Below are 21120 nucleotides of genomic sequence, written 5' to 3'. Positions count from 1 at the left end.
TCTGATCATATGGCACGATTGTTTTTGTAGCACATCTTTAAGTATCATGGCATGCCAGAGTCGATCATTAGTGATCGAGACTCTCGGATGACCAGTTTATTTTGAAAGGTCTTGTTTGAGAATACGGGTACCATGCTGAAATTCTCATCATCCTTTCATCTACAGATAGAAGGTCAGTCTGAGGAAGCAAATTCCATAGTGTTCGATCTTTTGAGGTGCTATGTTTCAGACCACAAGACACAGTGGGAGTAGTATTCGCCCTTGGTTGAGGTTGAGTTTGCTTACAACAACACAGTGCATAGATCTATGGGCAAAGCTCCATTTGAGGTGGTTGGAAGGTACCACCTATTCTGCAAACTAAGGATAAGATCTTTGAGGCTGATCGTTATGTGGAAAACTTGGATGTACCCTATACAAAGATAAAATATGCACTTCAGAGATCGCAATAAAAGCAAAAGAGGGCTGATTGACACAGACGTGCTTTGCAGTTTGCAAGGGGTGATTATGTATTGCTACGTTTTGAAAAGGCAAGGTTGAAAAAGATGAAAGGAAGAGAAAGATTGTATTCGAAGTTGAGTATGAGATACTATGGGCCCTTTCAGGTGTCGGAGGAGATCAGCGATGTGGCATATTGGCTGAAATTACCTCCACATTGGCAGATACAGAATGCCTTTCATGTCAGTTTGTTCAGGCCTTTTGATGATGATGTGCCAAAGGATATGTCTGCTGAAATTCAGCCTGAGGTTGAGGAGGTAGATGAGATTTTAGTACTTGAGCAGATTTTGGCACATAAGGAAAGAAAGATCAAAGGTAAAGTTTCCAGGAGATACTTGGTGAAATTTCAGAATTATTCACCAATGGATCCCAAATGGATGGAAGAGGATGGCTTGGCCAACCATCCTCAGTTGTTGTAGCTTTACCTAGATGGCTTTTAGTTAGAGCCGACTTTAGTTCGGGCTCCGTCAAGTTTAGCAGAGCAAGGGTTCGGAGTATTGCCTGATGTTCAAGGGGGCGTAGCACTTCCACTCCTCCAGTTGTGGATAGCTCTCGTATATAGTGGATCTGGGATGTATTCAGTATACATCTAAGGTATTGCGCTAACAGTATGTTTTCCATGAGATGACTACTTAGTGTACTAGTCACTGTGAGATGTATGCAGATGAGTATGAGTTTCACATGGGCACTGGAACTATACTTTTGCATTAGCTTATGATCAATTTAGCATGAATTTAACCTGAATTTCGAGTCAAAAATTCTGATTAGTTTCAGCTCAGTTTTTTATCAGCTTGAGAATCGTTTATGGTCACTTTTTGGATTGGTTGTGCATCAGTTTTTGCACTGATTGCTAGTCAGTTTTTGCAATGAGTTTGTGATAAGTTTGGGGTCACATTTGCAGCAGTTTGTGATCAGTTCTCAGATCGGCAGGTGATCAGTTTATGATCAGATTATGCTCAGTTTTCAATGGTTTACATCTAGTTCCATGGACAACAATATATGTTATGATGCCATTGATGTTTTAGCTATGGTTTATTCTTGGTTATGCTTTGCTATGGGTTGGTTTTGCCAGATGAGTTGAGCTTATAAGAAATGGACATACAACATAATAATCTGGTATGTTTTTGAGATTCTTTGTGAGTCTTATGCTATGTTATGTTGGCTGGTAATTTTCAGCATATGTTGGGCATAGGAATGGTTGAATAGCAGTGTGCAATGTTGTGTTGACTATAATGCCCTATGAAAATTCTAGTGTAGTACTTTGCTTTCGATGCATTTGGCAGTGCAATCGGGACGATTACAAGGATTTCAAGGGGGAGGGTTGTCATGAGGACATGTAATTTTGAAACCTCACTTAACATGTGGATTAATTTTTAAGCACATGATTAAGTAAATGTTGCATATGTGAGGTGTAACTGGGGTTAAAGTAAATTTACGAGCCCGAGACCTGAAGAAATCATGGGATATTAAAGGCAAAAGTTGCTATAAGTTATACCGCACAGGTACTTGGTGGTATCTGGTGTTAGTTGTTGGCCTAGGTCATCCATTTGGCCGTAAGTGTTAGTTGGTGACACTGGAGAAGTGGCGTTTAATGGTACCTAACGCCAATATGATGGTCAAAGCACTTGGGAATGAAAGTTACCTAGCCAATTTAATTATTGGCTAGTCAGATTATTTTTCAAAAAATTGAAATAATTATTCGGTTAATTTTTAGTATTTAAAGACTGAAAATTAATATTTAAGTATGAAAAATGTTGGAAAAACCATTTGGGAAGGTTGCCACTTGTTAAAAATGCCCATGCAAGATTGAAAAACGTCTTTAGAGGTTGAAGAGAGACATTTTTATAAATTCAACTTGCAAGAGAGAGGGAGAGAAGGTTGCTCGTCTGATTTGCAGCCATTGGAAGACCTTCTGAGGCAGCCTGGGGCAAAAGAAGACCAATTGGCAGGAGAAGACAGCATCTACAGGCAGTTGAGGCAGGGCAGGAGCAGTAAATGACTGATTTTCTTCAGTTCTTTGCATCTACATGCTGTAGTGGCAGGGCACTAGCTGCACTGGACTGATTTTCAGTCATTCTTCGTGACAAAACTTTGAATTTTCTCTCTCTAGAGCTTTTCCTCTAATCTCCCAGCCATTTCACAGCTTTGCTTGAAAGATCTCAGCATTTGGACCCTGGGAGGTTGAAAAATTACAAATTTCTTTGCTGTAAACCCTAATCTACAGCAGAAATTAGGGTTTAGTAGCAGCCTTGGGAAGTGTGTTGGAAATTGGAAGCTCCAAGACTTGGATTCATCCATTTGGCCATAAGTGTCAGTTGGTGACACTAGAGAAGTGGAGTTTAATGGTACCTAATACCAATTTGATGGTCAAAGATGGCGTAAAGACACTCGGGAATGGAAGTTGCTCAGCCAATTTAATTATTGGCCAGTCATATTATTTTTCAAGGCACCAAAATAATTATTAGATTAATTTTTAGTATTTAAAGACTGTAAATTAATATTTAATTATGAAAAGTACTTGAAAAACCCTTTGGGAAGGCTGCCACTTGTTGAAAATGCCCATGCAAGACTGAAAAACGTATTTAGAGATTGGAGAGAAGCATTTCTATAAATTTAGCCTGCAAGGGAGAGGGAGGGGAGGCTGTTGGTGTGATTTGCAGCCATTGGAGGACGTTTTGAGGCAGTTTGGGGCAAAATTAGACCAATCAACAGAAGGAGACAGCATCTACAGGCTGTTGAGATAGGGCATCAGCAGTAAATGACTGATTTTCTTCAGTTCTTTGCATCTACATGCTGTTGTGGCAGGGCAGACATTTGATTGATTTTCAGTCATTCTTCGCGACAAAACTTTGAATTTTCTCTCTCTAGAGCTTTCCCTCTCATCTCCCAACCGTTTCATAGCTTTGCTCTGAAGATCTCAGCATTGGGACCCTTGGAGGCTGAGAAATTACAAATTTCTCTGTTGTAAACCCTAATTTACAGGAAAAATTAGTGTTTACAGCAGCCTTGGGAAGCATGCCAGAAATTGGAAGCTCCAAGACTTGGAATCAACAAGGCTAAAGGTGAATTTCAGCTGAATTCAGGTGGAGGACTAGCTAACCATTGAATTTGGGGCATTTCCATTGTTTATGAAGTGGGTGAAGGCCAATTGAGTACCCGAATCAAGGGGCAAAATATATTGAAGACTTGCTGGTTACTTTGAACTGTAAAGGGAGTTGAAATACCGAAAGGGATTGGGAGAATCCCATTGTAAATCAACTTTTTCTTCAATAAAGCTAAAGAAATACCGAAAGGGGCACCAATTTAGGGGTCAATCAAGTGTGCATTGTCCAAGATTAGTAGGTAAATTTGCATTTTCAGATTTTCTTTTATTGTTTGCTGCTGTAATTAAGTTGCAATCAGGGTTTACCACCCTATCCGAGGAGGAAGGCTGATTTCAGATGGGATATAAACTATTAGATGCAAGTTTAGCAAACTTGTCCATTTCATTGCGGGGAGGAAGAAAGTAAAGGTTGATCATATGGCATGTTTGTTTTTACAGCACATCTTTAAGTATCATGGTATGCGAGAGTTGATCATCAGTGATCGAGATCCTCAAATGACTAGTTTATTTTGAAAGGTGTTGTTTGAGAACATGGGTATCATGCTGAAATTCTCATCATCCTTACATTTGTAGATAGATGGTTAGTCCATAGAGGCAAATTCCATAGTGTTGAATCTTTTGAGATGCTATGTATTAGACCATAAGACATAGTGGGAATAGTATTTGCCTTTGGTGGAGTTTGCATACGTCAATATCGTGCATAGTTCCATTGGTAAAGCTTCAACGGTGGAGAGAGGAGTTTGTAGGTCTATGAGAAAGAGCTCCCAGTTGCAATTCATGCACTGTCTATGTGAAAACATTACTTGTTAGGGGCTATTCTATAGTGCAGATAGATCATCAAACATCGAGGAACTTTATGTAGGTCTATGAGAAAGAGCTCCCAACTGCAATTCATGCACTCTCTATGTGAAAACATTGCTTGTTAGGGGCTATTCTACAATGCATATAGATTATCAAACATTGAGGAACTTTTTGATGTAGACAAAGTTGTTAGAAAATCATATGAGATGGGAAATTTTCTCTTTATATTTCATTTTCAAATTGTGTATGTAGATGGTGAAAAGAATGTTGTGGTTGATGCACAGTCACATAAGCGAGAGATTTCAGCTGTTTGCATGGTCTATCACACTGAGTCAAATGCCATGAAGAAGCAGTCTACTGTTGATTTGGATTTTGCTTATGTTTATCATTAGCTTTACAATGGCCAAAGACATGAGCACGTTCTGTTAAGAGATGGATTTTTGATGATGCATGGACGTCTTTGTATCACAAAGCAATTGAGGCTCAGAGTGATCACTGAAGTCATCCTTCTTCGTATGCAAGACATAGAGGTATTAATGCCACAAATAAAGTAATTTTGCAGAATTAATTAATTATGACAATTAATTAATTGTTTGTGAATTGCTAGAAAATGGGATTAGAAGGCTGCCGCTCAGCCAAAAATGCCCATGCAATGAGGAAGAAGGCTGTTTGGGGTTGGGAGAGATCCATTTAGTGCATTTAGCTTGAGAGAGGGAGAAAGGAGGAGCTGTAGGTTAGTTCCCTGTGCAGAATTCCACATTTGCAGCAGGTGACAGCCATCAGAGGCCTCTAGAAGGCAGGCGATAGTAGGGAGGCTCTCACCAAGGGTTGGTGATAGCATTACTAATCAAGTGATAGCATTTATGGGGCCTTAGGACAGCAGGCGATTGCATTCAATGCAGAATTTATAGGGCAACAATCAGTTTTGGGACATTTGCTGCAAAGAATCTTAGATTTCTCTCTCATCTCAGCATTCTCTCACCTTCTCTAGCTTATTCTATGAAGATCTCAGCATCTCAGCCAATTGAAGGTGTTTTTAGTTAGATTTGTTGGACAATAGTGAGAATTCTGTTGTAATCCCTATAAATTTAGGGTTTAGCAACCACGTTGGGACTCGTGTCATTAGTCAAAGGTATTGTACACTGAAATCAGCATGTGAAATTCAAGGAATTGTCAAGGATTTTAGATGCCAACCCATCCCATGTGATTTGGGGCATCATTTGGCCAGTTTGTGGTTCAATTCATAAAAATTGTGGATGAAAATCGAGAGGCAATTGGCCGAATTGTTTGTCGATCAGTTGTATGACAAAAGGGCCTTTGGATCAATGGAGGAGATTGTGAAATTTGAACTTGTACTCCATCCATTAGCAATACAAGCCAACAGGGTGTTCAATTTTAAGAATATCATAGTATTGTGTGCATTTCAATCTATATTCAATTATTAGTTTATGTAATGAAGTGTTTGATTAGGTTTTACCACCCTCTAAGAGAAGGAAGGTTGGCTTCAAATAGAAAGAGAGAGATGATGGGTAAAGGCAATAATAGGTGGTGAGTGTCCAAAAGGTGTCGTTGGAGGAGACGTTGGAACTCTATAGCCTTGCCCAATTGTCGACTAGGGCACTAGAACATAACTGGTAGATGTACTAATAGCAACGTGGACAAATTGTGTTACCAATTGTTCACACTCAAGAAAGCTTAGGAGGATATCCCTTGTGAAAAGCCGAAAGTGTGTGAGGTGGAGGTTGAGTCTCCTTGAAACCAGCCTTTCTTCTTAGAGAGGGTGGCAAAACTTGATTAAGCACTTAATTACAACAATTAAGAAATGAACATAAATTGAAATGCACACATTACCATAATAATCTTGGACATTGGACACCTTGTTGGCCCCAAAAATGGTGCCCCTTGCGGTATTTCTTTAATATATATTGCTATTGGATGGAGTACAATCGAGATTTCTCAATCTTCTTTGCCGACCCAAAAGCCCTTGTTGTGATACCGATCCACAAGCAATTTAGGCGAATTGCCTCTTGATTCTCACCCAAGACTTGTATAATGAAACCACAAATTAGCCAAATGTTGCCCTAAATCAAATGGGTGGGCTGGCATTTGAAATCTTTGATAATTCCTTGAATTTCAACCATTGATTTCAGCACACGATGGCTTTGACTGATGGCACATGTCCCAAGGTGGTTGCTAAACTCTAATTTCTATAGAGAATTAGGGTTTACAGTAGAATTCTCACGTTGCCCACCAAATCTGACTGAGAATACCTTCAATTGGCTGAGAAATAGTGAGATACTCAGAGGATAAGCTGGAATGAGGGAATTTTGAGATGAGAGAAATTAGGGTTTCCATGTGATGCCGTGTTAGATCAGCAAATGGAGCTAGCGCTTGCTGTCATGAGGCCACCAAAATGTTGTCGCTTGATCAGAAATGTTTCGCCTTCCGTCCTTGCTGCATTAAATGAAGTCACCTGGTTCCTGGGGTGTCTTGGCAGTTGTCGCTTGCCTCCAATTGCTGATTTTCGCTCCAAAATCAGATTAGTAGCACACATACTCTCTCTCTCACTAGCTGACTGCACTGAATTAGACTCTCTTAGCCCCAAAACAACCTTCTTCCATTGCATGGGCATTTTCTAGCAATTTTCAGCCAATTAATTAATTTTTAGAATCGATTATTAAAAAAAATAAATTCAGCCCTTTGACCTTGCCCAAAATTAAAGATGTCCATCCACAATTTAATTGGCTAGGCCATATGCAACCCCAAGTGATCCCTAGCCTTCATTGACCCTTAGACTAGTATGAATTAATCAATTAATGCCTAGTTCCTAGTGTTACTATTGACACTTAATGGCCAATTGATTGTCCTAAGGCCAAATTGACACCAATTGAAATCGAAAACCTAACTGATATAGCTTGTCACAACTTTTGCCTTTGGTACCCATTGCTTCCTCGGGGTCCTTGGCCTACTACCATGAAATAACTGCCATATGCATCACATTTGCTTTACAACATTGCCCAAATTAGTCAAATGTTACTAGCAAGAACAAAGTATCTAAAAAATTTCACGTCTGTGTGACACTTTCCCATAGGTATATCTTTACTACTTGGAAAAGTAGAGGTCCTAAAGGTTTTGTCTATGTTTGAAGAACCCCCTAGTGTGTGTGAGATGTCATTGGTGGCATGTGGAAAAGAAAAGTGAAAGGTGTAAATGGAAATTGTGATGTTGCGGAAGACATAGGCATGTTGGGTGGGAATTGAAATTTAGTTGATGATGAAGTGGATGTGAATTCATTACATTGATTTTGTAAATTTAATATTTGAAATAGAAAAGTGGATAATGATGGAAAAGAAGGATGAGATGTTTTATCAACTTCAAATTGACCTTGAGAATCAAAACTTGAAGGAAAAGGAGGAGAAGAAAAACATAGAGAAGGAATCACTGATTTTTCGTGCAAGCAGCAGCTGATCTGCGGTCATCTGTCTAGCAGATGACTATTGTTGGAGGCATTCTTGGTGACATAATTGAGAATTTTCTCTCTTCTCAGCCATCTCTCATCTTTCTTGACATCACTCAACCATTCTTAGTTTTACTCATCTGTTGAAGGTGTCTAGCAAGGCAGATTGCTATCAAATCCTAATTTGCAGGAGAAAGCAAGGTTTCTTAATCACTTCGGGAATTGTGCCTGAAACCAGCCTTTCTCCTTGGATAGGGTGGTAAATCCCTGATTACAACTTAATTACAACAGCAAACAATAAATGCAAATCTGAAAATACAAATTTGCCTAGTGATTTTGGACAATGCACACCGGATTGGCCCCAAAATTGGTACCCTTTTTGGTATTTTTTTAGCTTTATGGAAGAAAAAGTTGATTTACAATGGGATTCTTCCAATTCCTTTCGGTATTTCAACTCCCCTTACTGTCCAAAGTGTCAAGTAAGTCTTTAATCTATTTTGTCCCTTGATTCGGGCACTCAATTGGCCTTCACCCACTTCATAGATGATGGAAATGCCCCAAATTCAATGGTTAGCTAGTCCTTCACTTGAATTCAGCTGAAATTCATCTTTAGCCTTGTTGATTCCAAGTCTTGGAGCTTCCAATTTTTGGCATGTTTTCCAAGGCTGTTGTAAACCCTTTTGCAATTTCTCAGCCTCCAAGGATTCAAATGCTGAGATTTTCGGAGCAAATTTGTGAAATGGCTGGGAGATGAGAGGGAAAGCTCTAGAGACAGAAAATTGAGTGTTTTGTTGGGAAGAATGATTGAAAACCAATCAAATGCAGTTGTTGCCCTGCCACAATAGCATGTAGATGTAAAGAACTGAAGAAAATGAGTCATTTGCTGTTGCTGCCCTGCCTCAACAGCCTGCAGATGCTGTCTCCTACTGTTGATTGGTCTTCTTTTGCCCCAATCTATCTCAGAAGGTCCTCCAATGGCTGCAAATCAGACCAACAGCCTCCCCTCCCTCTCCCTTGTAATCTGAATTTATAGAAATGCTTCTCTCCAGCCTTTAAAGACGTTTTTCAGTCTTGCATGGGCATTTTCGACAAGTGACAGTCTTTCCAGAGGGTTTTTGAAGCATTTTTCATAATTAAATATTAATTTACAGTCTTTAAATACTAAAAATTAATCTAATAAATATTTTGATGCCCTGAAAAATAATATGACAGGCCAATAATTAAATTGGCTAGGCAACTTCCATTCTCAAGTCTCTCTGCGCCATCTTTGACCATTAGATTGGTGTTAGGTACCATTAAACTCCACTTCTCTAGTGTCACCAATTGACACTTATGGCTAAATGGATGACCTAGACCAACAACTATCACCAGATACCACCAAGTATATGTGTGGCATAACTTATAGCAACTTTGCCTTTAAAATCCCGTGATTTCTTCGGGTTCCAGGCTCGTAAATTTACTTTAACCCCAGTTGCACCTCACATGTGCATCATTTACTTAATCATATGATTAAAAATTAATCCACATGTTAAGTGAGGTTTAAAAAATACATGTTCTCATGACAACCCTCCCAATGATGATGCTACTGAGTTGTGTAGAGCTTGGGCCAAAATTAGGAATCAGCATGCATTGATTTTCTTTGATAATGGTGCACGAGCCAACTTCATCTCTGTTGACATGGCCGCTCGTCTAGACATCAGAGAGGAAGAGACGGGATCCATAGGGGAAGTTGGAATGGCATGTAAAGGCCATGCAGAGCCTATCACACTCCTCATTGGAACGCTTCGGTTGTACATACAAGGATATATGGACAGTGAAATGTATTTCATTGCTTCACTTGAGGGTTGTGATGTATTGCGTGGTATGCCATGGTGTCACCGTATGCATGCAGTGATTGATTCTCGTGCAAAAAAGATCACTATTTAGCTTAAGGGAAAGGTACTCACACTTCATGTAAAGTTAAAAGGTGAGTCTGTCCCTGTTGTATTTGCAGCTGCCATTTCTAAAGTAATGAGAAATAAATTTTCAGCGTACTCGGTTTTTACTAAGGATAAAGATGATAGTGAGAATGTTGGGAATATGTCTAAGTTAGAGAAGGATCGCATGTCATTTCTGAAAATGTATGCTGATTGCTTCTCTCAGTCACTTTCAGGGTAGCTACCGCCTAAAAGGCTAGAAGATCATGGCATAGATCTTATCCTTGGAAGTAGCCCGCCTAATAAGCCACCCTACAGAGTCGGTGTAGCCCAACAGGAGGAGATTATGAGTCAGGTAAATGAGCTGTTACAAAAAGGGTTAATTCAGCCCAGCTCATCTCCTTTTTGTTCTCCAGTGCTTTTGGTGTAGAAAAAGGATGGTTCATGGTATATGTGCATTGATTATCGTGCTCTCAACAAGATCACGATAAAGAATTGTTTTCCGATTCCTCGGATTGATGATATTGTGGATAGATTGCAAGGGGCAGCCATATTTAGCTGTATAGATTTGAAAAGTGGGTATCATCAGATTTGTATTAGTCTAGAAGATGTGCCTAAGACAGCGTTTAGGACATCTTTTGGATTGTATGAGTTTTTTGTTATGCCTTTTGGACTTACGAATGCTCCTATTACTTTAATCGGATGATGGATTGTATCTTTAGGCCACATAGAGGATTTGTGGACACTTTCTTTGATGACATGATTGTCTATTCAAGGAATGGGACAGAGCATAGAAAACACTTGGATATTGTGTTCAATGAATTGAATGACCCTAGATTGGTTATCAATGACAAGAAAAGTGAATTCTTATTGCATGAAATCCACTTTTTGGGGCATATTGTATCTGCTGATGGTGCATGGACCCTGCAAAGGTTGAAGCAATACGATCATGGCCACCTTTGAGGAATGTGTATGAGATCCGCAGCTTCTTGGGTTTATGTTTTTACTACATGAAGTATGTACGCGGGTTTGCTGAAATTGCATCTGTGCTTGTGTTGCCCAATTTAAGGAAGTCATTCATAGTTCAATGTGATGCATGTGGTAACAGCATTGGGGCTGTTCTTATGCAGGACGACCGAGTTGTGGCTTATGAGAGCCGAATTCTTCACGGTGCAGAAAAGAATTTGCAGGTCTATGAGTAAGAGCTCTTGGCTGTAATTCATGCACTGTCTACGTGAAAACATTATTTGTTGGGGGCTGATTTTACAGTGCAGAGAGACCATCAAACTTTGAGGTACTTTTTGACGCAGACAAAGTTGTCAGAGAAGCATATGAGATGGGTAAATTTTCTCTCTATGTTTCATTTTTAGATTGTATATATTGATGGTAAAAAAAATGTTGTGATTGATGCACTGCCACGTAAGCCACAAATTTCAGCCGTCAACATGGTTTATCACACTGAGTTGGATGCCATGAAAGAGCAATATGTTGCTGATTCGGAATTTGCTAATGTTTACGATCAGCTTTGTGATGACCAAAGGCATGCACACTTTGTGCTAACAGATGGATTTTTGATGATGCATAGACAACTGTGTCACAAAGCAGTTAAGGCCTAGAGTTATCACTGAAAGTCATGTTCCTCCGTATGCAGGACACAGAGGTATTGATGCCACGGTCAAGGCAGTGGAGCATTTCTTTTATTGGCAAGCTTTGAGGCATGATGTAGAAGAGTTTGTTAAGACGTGCATCGTATGCCAGAAGGTAAAGCACGATAGGCAAAAGATGCTAGGTTTATTGCTGTATTTTTGAGCTTCCTAAGACACTTACAGGGAATGATGGGATATGGACTATCATTTGTAAATTTAGCAAACAAGCCCATTTCATTCCGGTCAGGAAGAAAATAAAGGCTGATCATATGGTACGATTGTTTTTGCGTCACATCTTTAAGTATCATGGTATGCCAGAGTCGATCATAAGTGATCAAGACCCCCGGATGACCAGTTTATTTTGGAAGGGCTTGTTTGAGAATATGGATACCACGCTGAAATTCTCATCATCCTTCCATCCGCAGACAGATGAGGTCAATCTGAGGAAGTAAATTCCACAGTGTCAGATCTTTTAAGGTGCTATGTTTTAGACCACAAGACACAGTGGGAGCAGTATTTGCCCTTGGTTGAGTCTGCTTACAACAACATAGTGTGCATAGTTCTACGGGCAAAGCTCCATTTGAGGTGGTTGAGGGTGGCTGGAAGGTACCACCTATTCTGCAAACTAAGGATAAGATCTTTGAGGCTGATTGTTATGTGGAAAACTTGGATGTATCTGATGCAAAGATAAAATATGCACTTCAGAGATGGCAAGAAAAGTAAAAGAGGCCAGCTGATCGACAGGAACGTGCTTTGCAGTTTGCAGAGGGTGATTATGTATTGCTGCGTTTTGAAAAGGCAAGGCTAAAAAAGATGAAAGGAAGAGAAAGATTGTATCCGAAGTTGAGTATGAGATACTATGGGCCCTTCCAGGTATTGGAGAAGATCAACGATGTGGCATATCGGCTAAAATTACCTCCACATTGGCGGATACATAATGCCTTTCATGTCAATTTGTTGAGGCTTTTTCATGATGATGTGCCACAGGATATGTCTCTTGAAATTCAGCCTGAGGTTGAGAAGGTAGATGAGATTTTGGTACTTGAGCAGATTTTGCACATAAAGAAAGAAAGGTCAAAGGTAAAGTTTGCAGGAGATACTTGGTAAAATTTCAGAATTATTCATCAATGGATGCCAAACGGATGGAAGAGGATGGCTTGGCTAGCCATCCTCATTTGTGGTAGCTTTACCTAGATGGCTTTTAGTTAGAGCCGACTTTAGTTCGGGCTCTGTCAGGTTCAGCAGAGCAAGGGTTTGGAGTATTGCCTGATGCTGAAGGGGACGTAGCACTTTCACTCCTCCAGTTGTGGATAGCTCTCGTATATAGTGGATTTGGGATGTATTCAGCATGTATCCAAGGTATTGTGCTGATAGTATGTTTGCCATGAGATCACTACTTAGTGTACTAGTCACTATGAGATATATGCAGATGAGTACGAGTTTCACTCGGGTACTGGAACTATACTTTTGCATTAGCTTATGATCAATTTAGCATGAAATTTGCCTCAATTTTGAGACAAAAATTCTCATTAGTTTCAGCTAGATTTTTGATCAGCTTGAGAATCATTTATGGTCACTTTTTGGATCAGTTGTGCATCAGTTTTTGCACTGATTGTTGCTGGTTACTTTTTGCAATGAGTTCAGGCAATACTTTGGACCCTTGCTCTGTTGAAGCTAACGGAACTTGAGTCGGCCCTGATTGAAAGGTATCTAGGCAAAGCTCCAACAAGTGAGGATGGTCTGCCAAGTCATCCTCTTGCATCCATTTGGCATCCATTGGTGAAGAATTCTGAAATTTCACGAAGTATCTCCTGGAAACTTTACCTTTAACCTTTCTTTCCTTATGTACCAAAATTTGCTCAGGTACCAAAATCTCATCTAGCTCCTCAACCTCAGGCTGAATTTCAAGAGACATATCCTGTGGCACATCACCATGAAAAAGCCTCAACAAATTGACATGAAAGGCATTATGTATCCGCCAATGTGGAGGTAATTTTAGCCGATATGCCACATCGTTGATCTTCTCCAATACCTGGAAGGCCCCATAGTATCTCATACTCAACTTCGGATACAATCTTTCTCTTCCTTTCATCTTTTTTAGCCTTGCCTTTTCAAAACGCAGCAATACATAATCACCCTCTGCAAATTGCAAAGCACGTTCCTGTCGATCAGCTGGCCTCTTTTACTTTTCTTGCCATCTCTGAAGTGCATATTTTATCTTTGCATCAGCTACATCCAAGTTTTCCACATAACGATCAGCCTCAAAGATCTTATCCTTAGTTTGCAGAATAGGTGGTACCTTCCAGCCACCCTCAACCACCTCAAATGGAGCTTTGCCCGTAGAACTATGCACCGTGTTGTTGTAAGCAAACTCAACCAAGGGCAAATACTGCTCCCGCTGTGTCTTGTGGTCTGAAACATAGCACCTTAAAAGATCTGACACTGTGGAATTTACTTCCTCAGATTGATCCCATCTGTCTGCGGATGGAAGGATGATGAGAATTTCAGCGTGGTATCCATATTCTCAAACAAGCCCTTACAAAATAAACTGGTCATCCGAGGGTCTCGATCACTTATGATCGACTCTGGCATACCATGATACTTAAAGATGTGATGCAAAAACAATCGTGCCATATGATCATCCTTTATTTTCTTCCTGACCGGAATGAAATGGACTTGTTTATTAAATCTGCAAATGATAGTCCATATCCCATCATTCCCTGTAGGTGTCTTAGGAAGTTAAAAAATGATAGGTCCCGGGCTCGTAAATTTACTTTAAGCCCCAGTTGCACCTTACATGTGCATCATTTACTTAATCATGTGATTAAAAGTTAATCCATATGTTAAGTGAGGTTTCAAAAATACATGTCCTCATGAGAGTGCCTATTAATTGAAGTGTTGGTGATCAAAGTAGTAGTTGTAATAGGAGAATTTGCAGTTGATCTAAAGTGGAATTCTCATGGGGACGTAAAATTTTGATGCTTTTCTTAGCAGTTGATTTAGTTGTTAATCAAATTTAAATGTGAGGTGCACATTTGATGTGCAAGTTAGTTATTTTACAATGATAGACCAAGGACCTTGAGAAGTCGATGGGTGTCAAAGGTAAAAGTAAGTGTTAGTGGTGACACTAGGAACTAGGGATGAATTAATTAATTAATGCTAGGTCAAGGTTCAATTCATGCGCAGTACTACTTGGGAGTCAAAATGGCCTAGCTGATTTAATTGTGGATGGGCATTACTAATTTTTTGGGTAGGGATAAATGGCTTTTAGAATTATGAATCCTGAAAATTAATTAAATGTGTGAAAAATGCATTTAGAAGGCTGCCACTTGGCCAAAGTTGCCCATGCAAGTAAGGGAAAGGCTATTAGAGGCTGGTGGAGCCTCATTCCAAGATTGTGGAGGTTAGGAGAGGAAGAGAGAGAGTTGTTGCTACAATTTTCTAGCCATTGATGATCTGCCTAGCTGTTGGAGGCTGTCAAAGACCTACCCTAGCTGATCGGGAGGCCATTGGAGGCAGGTGACATCCCCTCTAGGTTGTCTATAGGTAGATGAACAACTGTGGGGCCCACAAGGGTAGGTGATTGCATGTGGGGCTCCTATTGATGTGGACTGCAGTCAATCAGCCATTCACAATAGGGCAGCATTAAATTTAGGCCAAATTTGGCGATCAAACTCCTCCAACTTTCTCTTTATTCACTCAACCAATTCATAGCTTTCCTCCAGATCTTGACCAAATTGAGTCCCAAGAGGGTACAATTGAATAATTTCTGCTGCTAAATCCTAATTTACCAGTCATCTTGGGAATAGAGCTCAAAAATTTGGCGTAGTACTTGAAAGTTAGCAACTGAAATTTGGGGATTTCAAAGAATTTTAAGAGGCCAACCAATCAACATGAAGTTTGTGGCAAAATTTGTCTTCTAAGGAGCAAATTGAAGGCCAATCCCCAAACCAAGGGGCGAAATGGTTTGAAGGTTTGTTGGTTACTATGGACAGCAAGATGTTGTATTGAAGATTGAAGGAGATCAAATTGGATCTGGGTGTACTTCAACTTTCAGCAATACAAGTTAAAGAAATATTGCAAGGGGCACCAATTTTAAGGGCCAACAAGGTGTCCATTGTCCAAGATTAAGTGGTAACTTTTGTATTTTCAGTTTATGTGAAATTTATGCTTGCTTTTATTAGTGCTTAATTAGGTCATCTGCCTCCCTTTCCTCAAAAGGAAGGCAGGTTTTAGGAATGCTCATGTACATTTAATTTGGCCTGCATACAAGTGTTCTTGGATCAATCTATGTACAAATTGTAGCAAAATGAAGGGCAAATAGATATTTGATGTTGCTGGTCAGTTGTGGCAGCCTGTTTCATTGAAGTTTGAAGAGAGATCTACCTGTATCTTTGTGTACTTCAAATTGAAGCAATACAAGTTAAAGAAATACTACTAGGCATGCCAGTTGTTAGGGCCAATCGGGTGTTGAATGTCCAAGAATCAAGTGGTAAAATGTTCATTTTAGATTTGTGATGTGTAGTAGCTTTGACCTAATTGAAGCCTTGAATTTTACTTGCTAAACAACCAGCCCATTCCATCTCCATGTATGGACATAATGACCATTGGGCATAGAGTCTAAGTGTAAGCACACTTGATGTGATACAAATGAGCCACTAAATCCTTTTTATAGGACTCCTTAACTGCCCTAGCCTAATTGTGTGTTCACACTTGGTCATTAAATGACCCAAGGCTGTGACAAATGCTGTGGCCTGCTGGTGCCCACCTTAGATTGTCCAAGGATGTAACAGTCGAACTTTTTAGGGGTCGTTTCCATTTGAGATGGGGACATCTAGGTTCCTAGGAGTGCCAACTTGGTCCTGGAGGAAACCATTTATGTCAAGGGTGCCATTGTTGAGCTGCCAAAACTTGCCTCCAATTTATTCTATTTGTTGGCATTTTTCAGCTCATTAAAAGAGCCACAAAAAGGAATTGTTGATTTTTGATAAGGACACAAGACTTCTTGTGGCTCCAATACTTCTGTAAAGGGACTTAATGTGCTTGTACTGCTTATAATCCTTGTGCCCCACAATTGCATGCCATCGTATTCTATCCACATCCAAACCATCCTCTTCCTGAAACCAGCTGTCATGTTTTATCCATTTGCTGCATTTTCCAGCTGGTAGCATCCATGATCCAATCTGCTGCAGTCTGAAGGTATTCCAGCCCTGCTGCAGCTGCCACAATCTCATCTACAACATTGCCAACTTGTCCAAAAATAGGTTATCCAATTCCCAGCCTTGGCGACCTGATTTCTGGCTGGGTGACCTTCAGCTGATCTGCATTTTCATCGGGAGCTGCTGTGCTTGCCAATGTTATCATCAGCAGATCTGCATTTTGCGGCTTTGTACCTCATCATTAGATTTGACACATCTAGAGGTTGTTGCCAGGCTGTACATTGCTGCTTATTGCCGTTCTGGCACCAGAGATTGCTACACTCCAGATTTGGTGGTATTGCTGCACTCTGGATCTGTTCTTAGAGTAAGACACATGCCAACAGTGGACACCCTCCCTCAGTCGGCTCAAACAATGACCGGTGAACATCTATGCTCCTTGAGCTCCATCCATATCATACTCTCCATGGATTCATCCATTAGCATTCATATATTCATTATGAACATATTTTTGTATTGACTTTGTGATGGATTGGTGCTACCAGTGAACGATCTCTTTGATATTGCAAGAGAAGTGTGTGCATGCATGCATATCTGCATGCTACTTGTTATTTGCTGTCAAGGACACTAACGAGGGTAGAATGCTACCTTTTGTTCTTTTTTGTTGATTTTGTGCCTTGAGTTCTTCCAAATGAAATTCTCAAGTGTTCTACAAATATCTTTAGGTCAGAAATATCTTGGTTTGCTAAAAAATTTTCAATTCTCTTTAGTGAATGAACTTTATTGGAAAGATAGAAGTTATATTCCAAACCTTTCATGCTGAAGGTTTGCAGGGGTTTTGGGGCTTTTGGAGCTCTAGGTCATGGTGGATACAAAGCAGAGCTTTTGCCAAGGAAACTTATCTTAGGGAAGCATGAAAAGGTGGTGTATGTTTCAGCTGGTGGATCTCATACTGCAGCTATCACATCATCAGGTATATAGGTTGAACTTTGTCATGTCATAAATACGAATGACATTTGTCACCTGTTTTGAATGATTGATTGTTAGAATTGGTCCTAGGAGGATTGATATCCCTAGCAAAAATTCAGTACAACAGTTTGAATTTGTGGGAAACACCCAACATTGGATTGATGATTCATGAGGCTTGTCTAACTGTATTCTGTGGGACCGTTACTGTTATTTCACTCTTAAGCATGATTACAAGAATCTTACATGTATTTGTTTTCAGCCATGGACCAATTTTTTTTGGCTATTTGTCCTGTTGTATTATTGTAATTGTATAGGTGTCTAGTGCTTCTCACTCAAGTTAATGAAGCCTTGCACAAGGGAAGAACAGAAGTATTATTTACACCAATTTTCTCTGCTGACTTTGTGAGTATGTCAAAGAGAACAAACAAACAGATCAACTCAAGATGCATTCCAAGTACTCGCCTCTCTGGAACCTACTACATCTGTCAAGCAACCCATTTTTAGGCTAGCTGTGATACCAAACATCCAGCCTTACCTATAGTTTAGCATGCTTATGATGCATATCAATGTGCCAAATTGATATGTTCTTTCAAGCCAAGCACACAGATGATGGCCTTCCTTTGATCATAGAAATTTTGAGGGGCTCTCTTGGGATGATTGCCACATGGCATTGTTTCCTTCTCCAGATCATCTTTAGAGTTTTTGGGTTCCCAGGCATTATACTGTCTGTGCTAATTATGTTATTCAGGCAGTTGTATGGGCAATCTGAGAGTAGGCTCATGCTTCAGGTAGAGGCATTCACTCAGTGTATTCATTGATGAGTCCACTGAGGGTGGAGTGTAGGACTTTGTGGGCCACTCAAACATTAGTGTAACTATCATGAGGACATGTATTTTTGAAACCTTACTTAACATGTGGATTAATTTTTAACCACATGGTTAAGTAAATGTTGCACATGTGAGATGTAACTAGGGTTAGAGTAAATTTACGAGCTCGGGACCCGAGGAAATAACAGGATGTCAAAGGAAAAAGTTGTTGTAAGTTATGCCGCACACGTACTTGGTGGTGTCTGGTTAGTTGTTGGCCGAGGTCATTCATTTGGCCATAAGTGTCAGTTGGTGACACTAGAGAAGTGGTGTTAAATGGTAAACGCCAATCTAATGGTGGTCAAAGATGGTGTAAAGACACTCGGGAATGGCAGTTGCTTAGCCAATGTAATTATTGGTTGGTCAGATTATTTTTTAGGGCACCGAAATAATTCTTAGATTAATTTTTAATATTTAAAGACTGAAAATTAATATTTAATTATGGATAATACTGAAAAAACCATTTGGGAAGATTGCTACTTGTCAAAAATGCCCATGCAAGATTGAAAAACGTCTTTAGAGGTTGAAGAGAGGTATTTTAGTGTATTCAGCTTGCAAGAGAGAGGGAGGAGATGCTGTTGATCTGATTTGCAGCCATTGGAGGACCTTTTGAGGCAACTAGAGGCAGGAGAAGACAACAGCAGGCGACAACATCTGCAAGTTGTTGAGAAAGGGCAGCAACAGTAAATGACTGATTTTCTTTAGTTCTTTGCATCTACAAGCTGTTGAGACAAGACAATAGCAATAAATGATAGATTTTCTTCAGTTCTTCATGAAGAAAGTCTGAATATTCTCTCTCCTCAACATTCTCTCTCATCTTCCAATCTTTCTACAACCTTGCTTCAAAGATTACAGCATTGAGATTACCAAAGGTTGAGAAATTTCAGATTTCTCTCTTGTAAATCCTAATCTATAGCAGAAATTAGGGTTTAGTAGCAACCTCGGGAAGTGTACCAGAAATTGGAAGTTCCAAGACTTGGATTCAACAGGGCTGAAGCTGTTTTTAGTCAAATTCAAGTGGAGGGACCAACAAATCAATGAATTTGGGACATTTCCCATCTCCATCAAAGTGAGTGAAGACCAATTGATTGCTTGAATTAATGGGCAAATCAGATTGAAGACTTGTTGGTCATTTTAGACAGCAAGGAAAGTTGGAATACCGAAAGAGATTGGGAGAATCCCATTGTACATCAACTTCTTCAATTAAATTAAATAAATACCTTAAGGGGCATTAGTTTTGGGACCAACAAGGTGTCCAATGTCCAAGATTATATGGTAAAGTGTGCATTTTAGTTTTGTGAATTTGTTAATTACTGTAAACAGTGCTTAATTTGGTTATTTACCACCCTATCCAAGGAGGAAGGCTGGCTATATGGTTCCGTTGCTGAGACACCAATCAATCCCTTGATTTGGTAGGCCTGAGACACGTGATTGCAATCTAAAGATTTGTGCTAGTGCTGATTTTTACTCTTAGTGGAGAAATTACAGCAATATGTCTTTATACAATGAGATGGACTCAAGTAGCGATGATGTCTCTTAGTATGAACATTCACATGGGTTTGAAGGAAATGCAATGTTTAACCTTGGACAAGGCTCGGACCATGGACAACAAGTTGAAAATGTTGCTGTTGGGCAAGATGCACGGCCTTTAGGGCATAAGGAGACTGATGACTAGCAAAGTGAAGAGGAATTCGATGACCAGTTTAAGAATTGGATAAGGATAACGGCAAATCTCTTTGCTGAATTAGCAAAGGTTCCTCAATTTACCTGATTTTTGAATGCTCCAAAGAAGAACAACAAACGTAAGAAGAAAAAGACGTCTTTCACACCTTCGGGATAGCAAGATGCACCAAAGGTAATGCCAAACCCTTCATTTGAAGCTCCCAAAGATGCTAATGAAATAAAACAGTTGGTACCTACAGGGCAAGGAATGCAAATGCAAGGCCATCACGGAAGTGCCAATCCAATGGATGTGGGGCATGCATGCTATGATGGGGCAGCTAGGATATTTTGGTGGAAGCATGATTTTTCATGCTATGATTAGACAAGGACTGCATACGGGAATGTATGGCACAAATCCCTATGGTATGCAGCAACCAATGCATGGTGTGCAAGGCCCAATGTATTCGGGTATGGCTGGAAATATGTAAAACTCTATATATGGCAACATTGGCTTGATGCTTGGGGCACAAAGTAGCATGTTCAATATTGCATTTGCACCCTTGAATGCTTATGGGGCTCAAGGAATGACTGGTGGTCATGCAAATTCTCTGCTTGGTGTTGGTTTTGATGTTAATTCAATCAATGCATCCTTTTTGTAGCAGCCATTGTATGACAACTTGACATCCAAAGGGGCAGCAAAAGACTACGATGAGGATGGAAAAGTAGTGAAGTTTGAGTCCTTTAGTGGTGTATGAGATAGGTTGAAAGCTTTGACTCTCATTTAGTAGTTTGATGCAATCTATTCAAGGGGGAACTTTACAGAGTCCTCAAAGATTTGAAAGCCAGCCACTTTCTTGAAAGGGAATGCATTACAGTGGTGGTCCACTCTTTTGATGAAAGGTAGAGTACCGTCAACGTGGGTATAATTCAAGCAAATGCTTGCATCAAATTGGTTAACAAATACATTTGAGGTGGACATCATGATAACTTGGAATAAGATGGATGCTAAGGAATGTAAGAATGTTGTGGCTAATGCACTGTCACGTAAG

At 39.9% G+C, this 21120-nt stretch overlaps 1 protein-coding gene across 2 annotated transcripts in view; it reads left to right on the top strand.

Annotated features, from left to right (window-relative positions):
- Positions 1–21120, top strand: part of RUG3 (Regulator of chromosome condensation (RCC1) family protein) — a 130266-nt gene that overhangs the window by 27327 nt on the left and 81819 nt on the right. For both annotated transcript variants that reach the window (XM_087690627.1, XM_087690626.1), the window contains exon 2: positions 17408–17547. In XM_087690627.1, coding sequence (XP_087546753.1) covers positions 17408–17547 — 140 coding nt within the window. The remainder of the gene's footprint in view (positions 1–17407; positions 17548–21120) is intronic.

This window comes from Lygodium microphyllum, chromosome 13 (assembly GCF_053477565.2).
Source record: "Lygodium microphyllum isolate KBCC chromosome 13, Lygodium_microphyllum_v1.1.10, whole genome shotgun sequence".
NCBI lineage: Eukaryota > Viridiplantae > Streptophyta > Polypodiopsida > Schizaeales > Lygodiaceae > Lygodium > Lygodium microphyllum.
The sequence above is the reverse complement of the archived record's forward strand: the minus strand, read 5'-3'. Positions and strand labels throughout refer to the sequence as shown.